This window comes from Carlito syrichta, unplaced genomic scaffold, assembly GCF_000164805.1.
Source record: "Carlito syrichta isolate Samal-C Ts95f unplaced genomic scaffold, Tarsius_syrichta-2.0.1 Scaffold167470, whole genome shotgun sequence".
NCBI lineage: Eukaryota > Metazoa > Chordata > Mammalia > Primates > Tarsiidae > Carlito > Carlito syrichta.
Genome location: NW_007111566.1, coordinates 350341 through 368012, shown reverse-complemented (window position 1 = coordinate 368012; position 17672 = coordinate 350341). Strand labels below are relative to the sequence as shown.

The 17672-nt window shown below is 45.4% G+C and overlaps 1 protein-coding gene across 4 annotated transcripts in view; it reads left to right on the top strand.

Moving 5' to 3' along the window:
• Positions 1 to 17672, top strand: part of NRAP (nebulin related anchoring protein) — a 78880-nt gene that overhangs the window by 57091 nt on the left and 4117 nt on the right. For all 4 annotated transcript variants that reach the window (XM_008051143.2, XM_008051142.1, XM_021709143.1 and 1 more), the window contains 8 exons: positions 190 to 294; positions 1796 to 1894; positions 4028 to 4132; positions 4461 to 4568; positions 5411 to 5722; positions 11265 to 11369; positions 12823 to 12921; positions 14539 to 14643. In XM_008051143.2, the coding sequence (XP_008049334.1) occupies positions 190 to 294; positions 1796 to 1894; positions 4028 to 4132; positions 4461 to 4568; positions 5411 to 5722; positions 11265 to 11369; positions 12823 to 12921; positions 14539 to 14643 (1038 nt within the window). The remainder of the gene's footprint in view (positions 1 to 189; positions 295 to 1795; positions 1895 to 4027; positions 4133 to 4460; positions 4569 to 5410; positions 5723 to 11264; positions 11370 to 12822; positions 12922 to 14538; positions 14644 to 17672) is intronic.

Sequence of the window (17672 nt, the reverse complement as noted above, 5' to 3'; positions counted from 1 at the left end):
TCTTCTGACCGACGTCTTTTCCCTCCCGTGATCATTTACTAAGAAGCATTTGTGCATTGACTGAGTATAATATATCTGGAGGGACCACTTCGGCCTTGAGTTCTGATTATGACGCTGTCAGATGCTGTGTCATGAGACCTCTGGTTTCTCTTTGCTTCCTCATTTGATTCTTTATGTTGTTCCTTGTAGAATTTGTACCGGTCAGACCTGAATTTTATGCGAGGCGTTGCGTGTATCATTCCGGGCGCGTTAGAGATTGAAGGGAGGAAGAAAGCATCTGAGCTCATCAGTGAGGTAACTGGGGACGCAGGTACCGGGTGTCCACACTTAGTTTGTCTTTTACTGCTAAGGCCAGTTGGGTGTTAAACTGTCAGCGGTAGTGAGTCACTGCCTAACCTCTGGGCTGGATTCTATTCTTGCCAGATTCTCCATTCAGACTGCAGGCTATGTAAGACAGCTTTGAGGATATTCAGCTGGTTCCTTTATTAACATATAAGAATTATTCACGGTCCCACAAGATGTACTTTTCCTTTCTCTTTGAAAAGTGGCCCCATGAGACAATGCAAACAGAAGAACAGCCTTGGAAGACTAACAGCTAGAGATTGAAATTCCAAGCCAGCACTCACTTGCTGTGTGACCTCAAGTCAGTGACCTGCCCTCTCTGAGCCTCAACATCTAACGAGGCAAATGGATATACTCACATTCCCTCGTTTAGTTTTTGTGAAGATTAGCGCTAATCTAAGCATTCGGCTTTTCTGGCATCTGTATATAAACTGGTTACTATAAGCTTGGTAAAAATTTCTTAATAAAAACACAGATGTGCCGGGCTCGGTGGCTCAGCCTGTAATCCCGCGCCTTTGGGAGGCTGAGGTGAGTGCATCGCCTGAGCCCGCGGGTTCGAGACCCGCCTGGGCAGCGAGACTTCATCTCTACAATAAATCAAAAAATCAGCCGGGCGTGGTAGCTCATGCCTGTAATTCCGGCTACTTGGAAGGCTGAGGCGGAAGGATTGCCGGAGCCCAGAAGGTCGAGGCTGCGGTGGCTGGGAGCGGCCACTGCACTCCAGTCTGGGCGACGGAGTGAGACTCCAACTCAAAAAAAAAAAAAATTACAGAAGTCTTAGCATTGTAAGCTTTCCAAACTCCTGGGGAATCTTGCTTACTCCTGAAAGGATGGCAGAACTTTCATTTATGGCAGATACAAGGACAGGAGGGCATAACCAGGCACTGGAAGTGGAAGGTGTTCGGATGAGCTTGCAGTTTGCTCACTGTGGGAGTTTAGATTTAACTTTGTGCTTTGCTTTTCCAGTGAAATCTCTAAAGCAAGTGGTTTTTAAACCTCATGGTACATCAGAAACCTCTTTGGAGCTTAAACAAATACAGTGGCCTGGGCCTCACTGACTATTGACCGAATCCCAGCCTCCTGTGGTGGGGTACAGGCATGTATTTTTTTTAAGTTGCAGAGTTGTTTGTGATGCACTCCCAAGTCTGAGGTCTCTGGCAAGCAAAGATCAGGAGCAAACCACAAATTTAAACCATCATGTTCACATTCATGACAAAGAACTGGATCTCCCTTTCCCATGGGGAAGGATCTGATTCAGTTCATCTTGTCTTCTCTGCTTCCTCTTCCCCGTGAGTTCTGGTGTCACAAGAACAGGTGACGAACTGGATTCCAGAGTGACAGACTGGCAGCCTTTGCAAAATGAGGCTTTATGACTAATACTTAAAGAAGTAGTTCTCTTCTGGTTTTTGCACCTTACGGGGTCTTCTTCTCCCCCTCTTGTGTGTGAATTCAGAGTAAATATCGGCAGCAACCCCAGTCATTCAAGTACACATCTGTGACAGACACTCCCAACCTCCTTCATGCAAAATTCAGCAACCAGATTACGAACGAGGTAAAATCTCCTGATGGCTTTGGAACGAGCTTTTAAAAAACTGCTAGGTTGTCGAAAATATGTGTGAATGTGTGTGGTGTGAAGGTGGGAAAAGATTATGGGGGTTTGTGTGGAGAAAAGAGCATCATTATACAAAGCCTGCACATTTTCCAAAGGGGAAAAAGGCCCTGCTGGAAATCTGGGTGAGTCGACAGTTGGCTCCTCAAGTGCAGTCACAGACCAGCTACATTAGCATCTCCCAGGAGCATGCTGGCAATGCCCAAACTCAGATCTATCCAAACGGTCATTCATCAAGATACTCAGATAACTCTTCTGCACATTCAAGTCTGAGTACTGGTCTATAATTCATTTGTTCTATCTGGGCAAATATTGGCTAAACAAGTTAATATTGTCATTCTGATGACCTCATGGTAACCCATGGACAGTTCTACAGTCAGGTGTTTGTCAGGCTTCTCAATTCTCTACTCCTCCTCTTCTCACCCATCATTTACCCGATTCACACTTTAATATACCTCCCAGAGGAGAGGTTCAGAGGAAGTAATCTCATTCCAGAAACTCATCATTCCAGTTCGTGTATATGTGTGTGTGTGTGTGTGTGTGTGTGTGTGTGTGTGTGAGAGAGAGAGAGAGAGAGAGAGAGAGAGAATGTGTGTGTGTGTGTGTGTGTGTGTCGGGGCCTCACTTGGTTGCCCAGACTAGAATGCAGTGGCACGATCATGGCTTACTACAGCCTCGACCTCCTGGGTTCAGGTGATCTTCCACCTCAGCCTGGGACTACAGGAGCATGTCACCATGCCCAGTTTATTGTCTGATTTTTTTTTTTTTTTTGTAGAGACAAAATCTAGCTACATTGCCCAGACTGGTCTCGAACTCCTGGGCTCAAGCAACCTTTCTACCTGAGCCTCCGAAAGTGTCGGGATTACAGGCATGAGCCACTGCACCCAGCTGAATTATCTTTAGTTTTTAAGATTCTCTTTCTGACTGTCTTTTAAGTCCATTGAGATTTGGCTATTTATACTGTTAGTTCCCACTCACCCCAAGTCAAGAAATAAGAAACAGTAGCTTGGGATTAGAGAGTCCAAAGGAATGGAATTCATGATCTTGCATAGTAATAGTATCAATTTTAAGTTGCTAAAATTGCTTTGCAGCCTAATTTGGTAGCTGGGTGCTGTGGAATAACCATGCCTTTTTTGATGGCACCTGGTCTTGAAGAACTCAGCAACCATAGACGTATTTCTAATTATAAGAATGGTTGTCTGTTTTGTATCAGATGAAGTCACCCAGTGCAGCATTGACATGAGTTCACCAATGGAAAAGAATCCCAGGGCTTTAGTAAAGGATGTAGACCAGGGTTTGGGGACCCCCCTTCCACCAAGCAAAGCTTCTCCTAAATTTCCTATATCGTAGTATTGTCTTTATGTTGCATCCTCAAGGAAAAACCCTACAATATGAGGAACCCCGATAGTATCCTTAAACTTATTCTTCTTTCCTTGGCCTTATTTAGCAAAGCACATCACAATTCCTTACATATTCCTATATCACTCAATTTGACTCACGAAAGACTGTCTTTATTGAAAAAACATAGGCCGGGCATGGTGGCTCACGCCTGTAATCCCAGCACTTTGGAAGGCCAAGGCGGGAGGATTGCTTGAGCTCAGGAGTTTGAGACCAGCCTGGGCAGCTTAGCAAGACCTCATCTCTAAAAAAAATCAAAAAATTAGCCAGCCATGGCATATACCTTTAGTCTCAGCTACTCAGGAACCTAAGGAGGGAGGATAATCCGTGCCCAGGAGATCAAGGCTGTAGTGAGCTATGTCATGCCACTCCACTCCAGCCTGGGCAACAGAGTGAGACTTTAACTTCGAGAGAGAGAGGAAGGGGAAGGAGAGACGGAAAGAGGGAGGAAGAGAGAAAAAAGGAAGGAAGGGGAGGGGAGGGGAGGGAAGGGAATGAAATAAAAGAAAAGAAAATCAATCTTCCCTAAGACCAAGTGCGTATCCATGACACGGAGGTCTTTTACTACTATGTTTCCCAGTTGCTAACGTGGGACTTCTAGCATTGCATAAACCCGTAGCACTTATCTTCTTGCTTTACTATTACTATTATTTATTTATTTATTTATTTTTGGCCTAGCGCCTCTATAAAGCAGCTGGAGAAGATGCAAGACACCAGTACACAATGACCTTGGGCCTGCCTGAGTTTGTCCGAGCAAAGATGAATGCAGCCAATCTGAGTGATGTAAGCCTTTCTCGCTGCTTAACTTCAAGCTTGCTCCAAAGCCATGTATGTCTGCATCTGTGAAATTATCTAACAGTGACCTTTCTGACATTCACAGACTCTTTTTAAAATGTGTATTTTTAGATGCCCATGCTAAATATACCTTCTCACAAATGTGAGTACAAACACGTATTCAGAGTCTACAACAAGGGTGTGTGCTAATGAGATTTTCTCCACAAACTAGAAATCGATTCTAGAACACTGTATTACAAATGAAAGCGGGTAGCCTTTGCTCGTTGATTCGTGTAATTTTTTTTTTAAAGAAGGTTTACATGTGTTCCCACTTTAGGCAAAATACAAGGAGTCTTGGCATAATCTTCATGCTCAAGGCTACAAGCTGACAATAGAGGCGCTCCCCTTCCAGGCTGCCCGGGCCTCTGGAGATATAGCCAGTGATGTGAGTTGAATGATATGACCTTCCATCTTGCCTAATTTCTGTTAACTTCATGTAAAACAATGTCTATGGCTGATTTTCCTGAATTAAAGCAAATCTATAACCAGGGGAGACAGGATGTCACCTGCAGAATATATTAGTTATGAATGAGATTCTCTGACAGAGGGAGGGAAAAAAAGCCTTTGTTAATCTGAAGCTAAATTCAGGCAAAGGTCTCCAGCAGGAAGGAGATGACAATTTATTTCTAACTGTACCGTCTAGGCCACAGTCCCCTTGTAATGCACAAATGGCCTGTTTTCTGACTCCACCCTGAATTAGAAAGAGAACTCTCGATAGAAATTGCAATACAACCTTACGGCTCCCTCTTGGCTCTCTGTAGTTGAATGCATTGGTGTTAGGATTTGCCAGCTGTGTTCCAGCCACTATGTTGATAACGTCCATGGCTTTGGGACATGAAGGTGACTTTCTCTTTCCCACAAACAAATCACAGAAAATGTGAACTTCAAATAAATGGACCCTGTCTTTTGGGTTTAATGTTCTGCCAAGTGCACATGGATGAAGCGCAAGTTTCTCTTTTACCTTTTTTGATAAATTCCTTTGGGCCCTAGGACATGTAAGGGGAGTGGGGCCCTTCCTTTGGTTCTGATGATCTGATTTTAATTAGATAGAAAGAATGGAGCTATGTTTTAATTGTCCATCCCCCAGGGAGGAAGGTATTCTCTCAGGCCAACCTCACTGTGGTTTTTCTTGTAATCATCACCTCCTAGAGTATGAACGGGTGATTTTTCTAGAGTCTGCAGTGAAAATGAGCAGACAGAATTTGACCGGCAGGTCCTCCCTTCCAGTTTCTCTACAGACATGACTTTGTGAAGGAGCGGGGAAAGCTCATTGGAGCTCGGAGTGTCAGTGACGACCCCCGGCTCCAGCACTGCCGGCGCATGGGCCAGCTGCAAAGCGAGCATCAGTACAGGAGGGAAGCGGCCAGCCGCCAGGCCCAATACCACCTGCCCATGGACATGGTGCACCTGGTCCATGCCAGGAAGGCCCAGGCCCTGGCCAGCGACCATGACTACAGGACACAATGCCATGAGTTCACAGCACTGCCTGAGGACTTAAGGATGACCTGGGCCAAGAAAGCCCATGCCCTGCAGAGTGAGGTAGGAGGACCCTGTGGAGTGCAAACGGTTCCAACTTTCTTCCTCCCACTAAACCTGAGTGTAAATGTCAGCTTCTTCCTTAGCCTTTTGTACCCTCCCTGTGTCCATTCCCTGTCCCCTGCCCCAAACGATGTGCTCATTCTATGTCATCTAGGTTGAAAGCTTTATTCAATCATTCAGCAAGTAGTTATTAGCACCCACTATGTTCTAGGTCCTGGGAATACAACATCAACAAAAGAGTTTTTTAAAAAATCCTATGCTCATGAAACTTCTATAATAAGGGAGGGAGAAAAACCATGATAAATAAGTAAAATATATAGTATGTCAGAGGGACATATTATATAGTATGTCCTATGGTGACAAATAAGCAGCGAAGTGAGGAAGGAGAGTTGAGCGTGTGTGTGTGTGTGTGTGTGTGTGTGTGTGTACATGTTCCATTGAAAATAGGACACCAGGGTAGTTCTTATTGGAAAGGTGATATTTGAGCAGAAGCTTACAGGAAAAGAGAAAAGGGGATAGAGTATTCCAGGTGAGCAGAATGGCAAGTTCAAAGGCCAAGGACCTGGACCAGAGCGACCTTGGCATGTTTGAGGTCAGAATGAAGCGAGTGAGTGAATGGGGATAATGTCACAGGGGATGGGGTCAGAGAGAGGACAGTGGCTAGGTCATGCACAGGCAGGACAGTGGTGATGATGCGACGAGAGTAATGCAGCCATCGCCGACACTCGCTGACTACTTACTTTACTTCTAGCCTTGCTACTGTGAGGTGGGAACAGTGTCACTCTTGTCTTAGGGATAAGGTCACATGGCAGGTGCCAAGGCAGGGCTGGCTCCAGAACCCACACTATTCACCATCCTTTTCTCCCGGAGGGAGCTTAGAGCAGGGGAGTCATGCCCCTCACACACAGGTGTAGATCTTGAGGCCCAGAACAAGCGGTTCTTCCTGAGTAAAAGCACCAAGCAGGCTGGGGAACCACCAGCTCCTCCCACATCATGGTGGGAGGTTCTGGAGTCAGATTTCTGAGCTTCATCTCCTATTACTAACTGGATAAATTCAAACAAGCCCATGTCCTCTCCAAGCCTGAGATATGGTAGCGATGACACAGGATGTGGGAGCATGGTAACAATGACAATGGCATTGTGGCACAGTGTGGCAGAATGCATGGTGTGGCAGGCATTATGCTTCCCCTTTTTTTTTCTAGACCCCCACAGCACCCTAGAAGGAGGGTGCTCTTGTTCTAGAACATGACCTATCATCTATAGATATCATCTATAGCAAGGTAACTCAGCTTCTACACCTTTGACATTTTAGGTAGGATAATTCATTGTTGTGGGGGCCTGTCCTGTGTATTGTGGGATATTTAGCAACATCCCTCTTCTCTATCCTCTAGGTACACTTAGCATCCCCCAGTGTGACAACCAAAAAATGCTCTGAAATATTGCCAAATGTCTCCAGGAGGTAAAATTACTCCCATGGAGAATCTAGCTCTCGGTGAAGAACTGGTCTAAATAAAACACTTGGCATGACGCCCCGGCCATAGAAACACCAGAATAAGTTTTAACTGGTTTAAGATGTTCCCTACACCAACGCTCCCAAATCTGGTTGCCTTCGGGGCACTAACTACTCTTTGCGTAATTATATGTGGCAATTAGTAGAGTACTAAGATGTGTAATTGATGATTACCTATTTCGTTATTGAATGAATTTAATTATCAGTGTTATTAATTATAATTTGCTAGAGCTACAATATCACATTGTTCACCATCAGATAGAGTGAAGAGTGGAGTGAACTCATCTGGGTCCCACACAGGGGATTTCGTTACTGAAGTGCCAGCCCATGTTCTGCTTACAAAGTCTTTCCTCGGTGATCCTGAGGCGCACCCCCCCCACCAAGGACTGTTTATTGCATGACTCTCTGATGCCCAACCAGGGACCCTCTTATCCATGGCCTATTTCTTGGGAGAAGAAAAACCTTCTGGAACAGGACAGGCCCCTGGGGCAAATCAGGAGGCCTGGGAGAGGGAAGGGAGGCAGAGCCGGGAGTCAGAAGATGTGTGTGTTGGCAGCCCAGTTTATGGCCTGTGTGTCCTTGAACAATCCCTTCCCTTTCTAGACCTGTCTCTCCATCAGAAAAGCAGAAAGGTTCAATTTGATACATGATCTCAGACTTTTGGGATTCATGGAAACATGCTTTTTTAAATGGTTGGATCAGCATAATGTCAGGTTTTATTTTACTAAGTAAGGAAAAAGATAAAAACTATACACTACCTCAAGCTACTGTGTATGTCACCATTATTTCTGGAAAGAAAGGATATTTTAACACTAAAAAAAAAAAACCAGAGAGACTATAATCTAAAAAGGAGAGTTCTTCTCAAGAAATGGTAGTTGGCAGTCTTATACTGACATTTTAAAAGCAGGATATGTATTAAATTTTTGAATGCTAAGAAGTTATTGCTTAAATTGTAAATTACCATATTATGTGGCATGTGTTGGTTTTAAACAATAAAGTGGTTAATTTGGGAGTCTGGATTGCCAGAGACTATGACCAATGTTGGGTTGGTTCTGAGACTTCAACTTTGTTGAAGTCATTATAAAAAATCCAATTTTGGGGTCCTATTATGTAGATAAGGAAACAAATGCTTAACAGGCGTTAGCTCAGTTGAACAGCTCCTGCCTTCAGCTGCTTCTCCTGCCCTCACACCTCCCCACCCCCCATCCCCCAGGTTAGAAAGAAAGCTTTGGCTGAGACAACAGATGCCCACCCCTGGGGCTGTGCCCACATCCTGCCCACGTCCTGAGAGGCACACCCTGGCCCAGGCAATGTCCATCATAACAACTAGTATTAGTTCTATAGCCTCTTCAGTGCTTTTCAAGTCTGCTACTTCAAACACTCTCCATGGCCTCATACCTGGGCTGTAGGGAGTCCTACAAGGCACGCACAGGAGCTGTCATGGGGCTAGTCTCAGCCCCATCCTTCACAGCTGTGTGACCTCAGATAGACTCCTTAAGTTCTCTGGGCTTTCAGTTACCCCATCAGAAATAACAACAACAATAACAATAGCTAGCATTTACGAAACTTTTACCATGGGCCAAACACTACTGTAAATACTTTGTGCAGACAATCTCTTTTAATAGACAGTAATAGGCATACTAGTGCCTAATAGGTAGGCACTAATATGAATCCTATTTTATAGAGGAGATAAGGAGGCACCAATAATCTAAGTAGCTTGCCCAAAGTCACAGTTGGCAGGGAAATGACTTGCTCGAGACCATACAACTTGTAAGAGGCAAAGTGAGGCTTCTGACTCTTGTCCCTCGGCTCCTGTTTCAGTCTCTTTGGCTTCCCTGGGTAGTTGGACTACGAACCCAGGTACTCTGGCTCCTGCGTCTGTTCCCTTAACTACCACCAATGGGGCTCGTCCCACTGGTCCCGTGGAGAGTCTGAATAGTCATTTGAACACCAGAATTGTTCTATGCCTGAACATAACCCCTCCTTTGCAGGACAGCATGAGAGCTAGATGAGACAAGAAGTATAAAGCAAGCCCTACCCGACAAGGTAGTGATGATAATGTTTCTTATTAATATGACAAAGATATCCCTTCCCCCAGACCTCTTCTGGGCACAGTTGTTTACCTGGTTTCTCCTGCATGAGAACTCAGGGACTTGAAGCTGCAGCTCACGCTGCAAAATGGGGGTGCCGGGTGGGACACCCCAGGTGAGAATCTAAGGTGGCTCCCTGACCTTAGTGTGTGAGAGGGAAAAGAGCGAGGCTGCCATTTGTGGAAGCCAGATTCAGCCGGGCAGATTAGAAAGTCTCTTATTATCTCAGAATCCTTCTTCAAAACCATCTTGGGGTAGTGGATGCTTCCACACTCCCCTCCTTTCTTCCTCTCTTTCATCATGAAGTCTGGGGCAGGTGTGTTGTTTTTAGGGTCTGCATGAATAGTCAAAGCTGGGCTGGGAGCTGAGATATCAATAGACAATCCATTTATAAGAGAGTCGGAGGCACAGTCAGATCTTTGGGGAACCTGCATCTTGCTTTCTGACTTACCTGGGATCGTACTGTTCAGCTCAACAAAAGGCGAGTTGAAAGAGCGCTCCCCACTTCATCTCGCTTATGAAAGGAGCAAGGCCCGGCTGTGAAGAGGCCCTGTAGGATTATTCTCTCCAACTTAGAAATTTATCCAATTTTCTCTGTTCTTTATCAGAGTGCAAGGCAAAAGCTTTGCCGGTGTAGACTGAAAGATCGTGGTATAAAAAGCAATCTCCCTGACATGGGGTTTTGAAACCTGCTCCCGAGCCTGAGTGATGTCTCCCTTCACCAGTTGGAAAGCAGAGTTGAATTTGCACAGGGGCATTAACCAGCAGACAGTAGATCAGAAACGGACCCTCTTTGAGACCAGCTGTGAGGGATGCTGTGAATCCTGAAATGAAAGAAAACTAAAAAGGCCAAGAGGCTGATTTCTGGAGTGATATTTTGCGTTACAGCAGAGCTTATCTCTAAATTAGAGAAATGCCATCAACTTCGATTAGATCCAAATTTTAGATTTCCTGAGAGAGGCTTTTTCCACCTTTAAAAATGCCTAATTTCCATAAAGAGAAAAAGAAAAGCATTCAGGCGACCATCTCCTTGTAGGTAATGGTGGGAGATCAAGAAGGGATAATCAGATTTAACGTCTGAGGAGGCTGCTAATCAGACCCATTGTCTTAAAGTACCATTTATTTTTTTCTCCCAGGAATGATGCTGTCACCTAGTGTTCTAAGCCTTTCAAACAAGGAAAGAAAGGAAGACTTAACCAGTTTTTGAAATATAAGTAAATCAAAATGAGTAACAGTGGGAGAAGGGGGTAAACTGAGGCATGCAAAGATTAAAAATGATTTGCTCACTAGTAGCCAGTTGTATCTAAGTTCAGTTTTTAAAGTCCTGCTGTAATTGACTCCTGCCCCCTCTGTAACCACCACCACAGAAACAAGAATCTAACTTAAAGAGTGGCTCTTTTCCCTGAGTATTAGCAGGTGTTTTTATGAGAACAGAGGGGTTGCTATGAATATCAAGTATCACAGAGAGAAACTGAGTCACATTTGGTAAAGTGATTTGCTCTGAGCCACAACAGGGTAGATCCAGAGCTCCAAGCCTTTTTATCAACTGAACTGTGTGTAGAATGTTTCTGTTTAGACAGGCGGTCAATCGCCTCACTGACAGAATGAAACAAAATAATCCTGGCTGATGCTTAGATTTCAGCATATATCTCAGCGCTTTCTTTAAGCGAATATTTGCAGTTCATTACTCTGCTTCTAATCCTGCCAATTCACTGATGGGACCTTCTTGTATCATGGACGTGATCCATTAATTAATTCCTGGCGGAATGCACAAATTCAAACAGTTTGACTTGATGACATGCAGAAGGCACTCCCAATGAAGATGTTGGAATGTTATGAGAAAGCATTATTACAAGTGCTATTACAAATCAAGAATCTTCTTGACATGCCCTAATAGTTTGAGACACTCTCCTGATAAAAGCTCATGGTTTTCCTCCTACAGTTGCGCTACAAGTCAGACCTGAGCGGCATGAAGGGGATAGGATGGCTGGTGCTGAGATCCCCACAGATAGAGACCGCAAAGAAGGCTGGAGAACTCATCAGTGAGGTGCCATCAACTCTCCCCACCAGAACTGATAAGGGCAACCTACCATTTCCTTATAAAAAGGGAACCTGTTTATGGAGTGCAGATCCCAAAAGGGCCCCATGGCCTCTTGTCTCCCAGTGTTTGGGGAGGGGTTCATTGGCAACCAAATCCCAAGACACAGTGAGATTCTCTCCAAATGAATTCACTGCTGGGGAACTAAATTAAATGCATGATATATTAGAAAGTTCTCAATAAGGCTGAATGTGGTGCCTCACACTGGCAATCCCAGTGCTTTGGGAGGCTGAGGTGGGAAGAGTGCCTGAGGTCAGGCGTTGGAGACCAGCCTGGGCAACATAGTAAGTCTCTGTCTCTACAAACAAATTAAAAAGTTAGTCAAGCATGGAGGCACATGCCTGTAGTTCCACCTACTTGGGAGACTGAGTCAGGATTATTGCTTAGACCCAGGAGTTCGAGGCTACAGTGAGCTATGATCAACACCACTGCACTGCAGCCTGGGTGACAGAATGAGACCCTATCTCCAACAACAACTACAACAAAAAGTTCTCAATTTCTCAATAAAAACACATTATGTACAATTATTATCTAAACTAGCCCATTATTTTTATTGAGTGGAGGAGGATTTTTCCAGCTGCCTCCTGAGTTTGCTCACAGTGTCCAGTGTCGTGTCCAGACGTTATCTGATTTCTGAAGGTGTTAAAATCTGCACAAGAACAGTTAAATTGACTAAACCCCTCACTATACTGACGGCTAGGGATCCCTGCCCTGGAATTCCCTTAACAGTGACACTGTCTTCTACAATTTCTCCCTCTCCCCTCTTCCTTCCTTCCTTCCTTCCTTCCTTCCTTGCCTCCTTCCTTCCTTGCTTCCTTCCTTCAAGTTAGAGTCTGATTCCATTACCCAGGCTGGAGCACAGTGTCACAGCTACCACTGCCTCAACCTGTGGGGCTCGGGTGATCCACCTCAGCCTCTCAAGTAGATGGGACTATAGGTGGAGCCATCACACCTGACTAATTTTTTTTTTCTTTTTTTTTACTTATTGTAGAGAAGAGGCCTCACCAAGTTGTCCAGGCTGTTATTGAACCCCTAGGCTGCCTGAGGGTAGTCCTCTTGCCTCGGCCTCCCAAAGTGCTGGAATTACAGGCACAATCTGCCACACCCGGTCTCAGTTTCTTAATCATGGAACTTATTCAGACAGGTTCCAAGTAGGATCACATTGATGATGAGCCCTGCCCTACACTGAATTCCTTTATTGTGAGAAGCCATGGTATTTTTGTAGCCTCTTTCTTCAAGAGAGCAAATACCTGTCACATATTTCTTGTCACAGAGGCAGCCCGAATCCTTTCCATGCCCTCCTTTAGTTATTAGGCACTTGCCAAGAAGGGATAAAACTGCATCTAGGAAAATGCATGATGTCTGACTGTGTTTCATGGGAATCTTTGTCTTTCTCTTATAGACCAAATACCGTAGAAAACCGGACAGTATCGGGTTCACCACTGTAGTTGACTCCCCGGACCTGGTTCATGCGAAGAACAGCTACATGCACTGCAATGAGGTGGGTCTTTTCGCACCCCTCATCCGGGCATATGGCAGAGCTCTGCTCCTCAGTGATCAGTGCCTAAGAGATCAGGAGTTGGACAGATGGGAGTGTAAACCCTCTGTCTACTGCCTGGATGATCTCAGGTCAGTTACTTAATCTCTTTTAACCTTGGTTCCTGTGGAGAGTGGTGGGGATTGGAATAGGAACCATAAGATTAAACGACCTAAATGAGGATGAAATAAATAAAAGCACATAAAGCTTTTAGCAAGTACCTGGAACATAGTAAGTCCTCAATAAATCTCCTTATTACTGTTTAAGTCATAATCCTAACAAGAATAATACCAAGGATTATTGAGGATCCTTTACCAAACACTAGATTAAATGCATCTTACTTGCTGATAGATGACAATGGCATTAAAAACTTAATATAACCAAATTGGAAAAGAAAAGAATAGTCATGTTCATCGCATCTTTCTGCCTGTAGTCTCCACATAATTTAGTGCCATTTCCTCTCTACTGCGTCTGTTTTAAAGAATAGGAAGGTAAGTGCTTTTTCCCTGAAACTGTCAAGGGAGTCAGTCCTGCACACATAGTGACAAACCTGGTCCATCCTCACAGAGAGTCCAAATGCTGTGCTGACCAGCTCATGTTGGCACAAGTCCACATTAAATGTGGGAATTGACTAGAATATTATAGTTTCATCTCTAAAAATAGATGAGACTCAACACTCTCTACTAAAATTGCTTGTAATTCTTAAATCAAGAAAATAGCAACCAAAATAAAGCTTTGAGTTCTTTTTTTTTTTTTTTTTTTTTGAGTTGGAGTCTCACTCTGTCGCCCAGACTGGAGTGCAGTGGCCGCTCCCGGCCACCACAGCCTCGACAGCTGGGCTCCGGTGATACTTCCGCCTCAGCCTTCCGAGTAGCCACAATTACAGGCGTGTGCTACCACGCCCGGCTGATTTTTGATTTATTGTAGAGATGAGGTCTCCCCAAGTTGCCTAGGCAGGTCGCGAACCCGTGGGCTCAGGCAATCCACTCACCTCAGCCTCCCAAGGCGCGGGATTACAGGCTGAGCCACCGAGCCCAGTTAGCTTTGAGTTCCTAAATTGTGTCTTCCTGGGACCCAGGTGGACTATGAGAATTTAATTTCTTAGACATATATGAAGGTATTTTATAATAAAAAGGACTCACTAGCTATGTGTATTGTTTCTATCATCATCATCATTATTCCTATTAATGTTAAACAACACAGGCATTGAGGCTATATTTTGTTATTAGTAAAAAGCATATCCAATGTTCTGTGGCAAAGATTCTCCAGAATAGCCACACACCTTATACTGTGTAAAACACACAGATGTGGCCAACCCTGATGCTGGTTTGGGGCCCACTGGAGCAGAATATCTTTAACATGAGCTTTAAAACCAGCCACCCCATCTGTTCCTGGCCACAAAGGCAGCCTCCATCAAGTGATGAGTTCTGGAGGGATACTCTCCATAGGCAAGACTGGGGTCCACTCCAACTGGTGGGCACTCAGGCAGGAGGGGCAGGAAGGGGAGTCAGCTGCTTTCCCCTGTGGTTTGAGCAAGTTCAGTTCTATGTTTCGTTTACCGTGAGTCTGTCTTATCCACAGCGCCTGTATAGATCCGGGGATGCGGAATCCCTGCACAGATACACGCTGATCCCTGACCACCCTGACTTCACCCGAGCCCGCCTCAATGCGCTGCATCTGAGCGATGTAAGTGAACTGGTGGGCCATGTCATGTGTGTCTATTTTTGTAAAATAATCTGTGCCCACCATGGGCTTGATGTGTTTTTAAAAAAATCCTTGAATTAAAAAAATGTGGTACATATATACGATGGAATATTACGCAGCCATAAAGGACAAAATTATGTACTTCACAGCAACTTGGATGGACTTAGAGGCTATAATACTGAGTGATCTATCACAGAAACAAAGAACTGAGTACCACATGTTTTCATTCATAAGCGAACCTTGAACAATTATTGTAATACTATAAGAAAAGGATTGGCAGCTGTGGGAAACTGCCTGGGGGGGGCAGGACTGGCAGTGGTGGGAATCTGCCGGGGGGCTGGAGGGAGAGTGCATACCTCATCAACAAGGGTACCTGCATAATGAACATTTGTATACCTAACCCTGAATTGTACCCCACATCTTTAAAATAAAACATTTTTTTAAAAAAGTCCTAGGAAGGAGGACTTGGGACAGAACAAACACTGGACTGAAAGTAGGTCAAACAGATTATGTAACTTTCAGTCACTTTTCTTGCCCAGCCTCAGTTTTTTCACCCCTGAAATGGGAAAAGGGCTGAGCTAAACTGAGATCCCATCTGGCTCTGAAATTTTGATTTTGGGTATGGTTCCAAAGACCTCAGTTGTGTGCTGGGTAACAGTCAGGGCAGTGGTCCACCTGGCAGGTGTAGATGCCTGCTCCGTTTGTTTCCCAGACCCCTCTCCTTAGCCATTCAGAAGAGTGTAACTGCGGGGCTGCAGCGGTGCTCTCTCACCCCACAGTTGGGAAAGATGCTGCAATGGAGCCCATCCCGTCCAGATGCAGCTCTCTCCTTTGTGCATGGGACTGTGGCCTCCAACGCTTTAGTTTCCCTTGGACATGTGCCCTTTGCGTGCATAACCAAGACGTTGTTTCCTAAACCAGGGCTTGTTGTTAGCGGGGGCTGGAGGCTCCTGGTTGTAATAGAATAGGCGGCCGCTCAGCCAGCAAAGCTGTGATCCTCGGATAACAGGTAGAAAGGCGGCGGAATCAAAAGACACTGTCAGATCAGAATAACACGGGCTGAGTGTGTCGGCCTGGGGCAGCGCAGGGCCTCCCAGAGTCCGGCCATTCTTCCCTCCCTGGCCTGGCCATTGTGTCCTGGGGCTCTGTGCAGATCAACAGCTGCTACCGCTCACCCCGGTGGTGGCTGCTTCGCAGGGGTTGGCGAGAGGCGCCTTCTAGTTAGCGTGTGTATTAGTTTGTTGCGTTTGTAAAGCCCTGTGGGATCCCATGCAGTGAATGCGCTGGTGCTTTGTAAATATGAGTTATTATGACCATTTGATGCTTTTGAGGGATGTGCGAGGGATAATTTTAGAACAGCAGCTCTGGTGGGCTGACCTCCATCTGGGGAAGCAGAGCCTCCCCCTTGGCAGAGCGTGCACAAAACATCCATCTCATTAACGCTTCAAGGATAGGGGAAGGCAAGGCCTCCATTTGAGGAGCCACCCGAGACCCATGGTCATGGAAACCAAAATAATTCTGCCCATTTGTTTGGGCCCTATCTTCGGAAGACAGCCACCCCAGGCCCATGACAAAGCATCTTCCCTCTCACAAGGGACACGACACCGGTCTGCAGAGTCCTGGAGCTGAAATTAGCCACCGGGGTATGCGGATATGGAGAACTCATGAACCTCTTTTGAAAGAGCACTTCTTTGGGGGCGTGTAGAATACACACAATTGGATCAAGTGCTCTGTGAGGAAGATGTGGAGGGAAAGTGACCTTCCTGGGCAAAGAAAGCCATTGAGATGTGTAAGGCAGCCGAAATAACTAAAAATCAAATGACTCTAATGTGTGAGGATGAGGACAAAACTGTGCCCACTGTGATAAAGAAGAGGAACGCCCAGGGTTCCAAATCAAAGCGCCTACGGAATCTAAAGACTCCCAGTGGCAAGGCAAAAACCTCAACAGAATAAAAAAAAAAAAGAAAAAACCTCAGGGAGGAAGTGATCACAACCAAGCAAATAGTATACAGGGAGAAGTGACCAGAAGAATGGAAACTGGCACATTGGGTGAGCCCCCCAATTTGGGCCACACTATCTAGCTGACCCCGAGTTACAATGACTTGGAAGCTGGGGTGTCTTGGACACCCAAGCAGGATGATGTTGAAGCCTGAGGTTGCGTAAAGTTTGATGTCAGTAACTAGCCCAGGCCTGGTGTAGAGGCTCTTATTCAGAAGGCACTGTCATTTCCTTAACAGAGAACGATAAGGTTCTTGACTCTATTTGCTACTCTGGTATTAGTGAGGTTGCCAAAACAGGAAGCAGAATGCTACAGGGGACTGTTCCTCTGTCTTTATCTGGGTATTCCTCCTCATCTACATGTCTTTCAGTCCTAGCAGCTAAGCTGAAAGGTGACTCAGTAAATCTAATCAGGCTGGCTCTGTGTGCAGTCCATCAATTAGATGATTATTCCTGTATTTCCAGGGCCTGGAATACAGCAGGCTTTTGGCTCTTGGTCTGTGGTGTTGGATGTTGGAGTTGGAGGCAATGATGGAGGGGAAGGTGGTGGTGATCTGCAGTACAGAGAAATGATGAGATCCGCCATGCTTGGCCCAAGCACTTTGTGGTCCTCTCCAGTTCCAGGCCCAGTTGTGGGATGGGGTAGGGTAGTTGGCTTTTGATCTGCCACTCCTTCTTTGCTTAATCCCCTGAATCCCCCATAGAACAGAGCGCCAGCCTTGACCTCCATTTCCAGGAAACAAAAGTAAGGTTCTTAAGGGCCCCCTGACCTGCTGTAGCTTGTGAAATGAGTGAGCAACCGACACGGTCTGGGGCTGTCACTTTGTCATCTGTTGGTGATGTGCCTGTCCTGCTGTCTCCCTTCTCTGTGGCTGAATAAAGAATAGCCCTCCACTGGGATCTCCAGATGACTCCTTTTATGGAGCCATTGCCTTATCTTGAAAAAAAATATTAGCTACATGAAGGCACAGAAGATTTTGATGCCTCTACCGGTGATGTGGGTCTACCTGAGG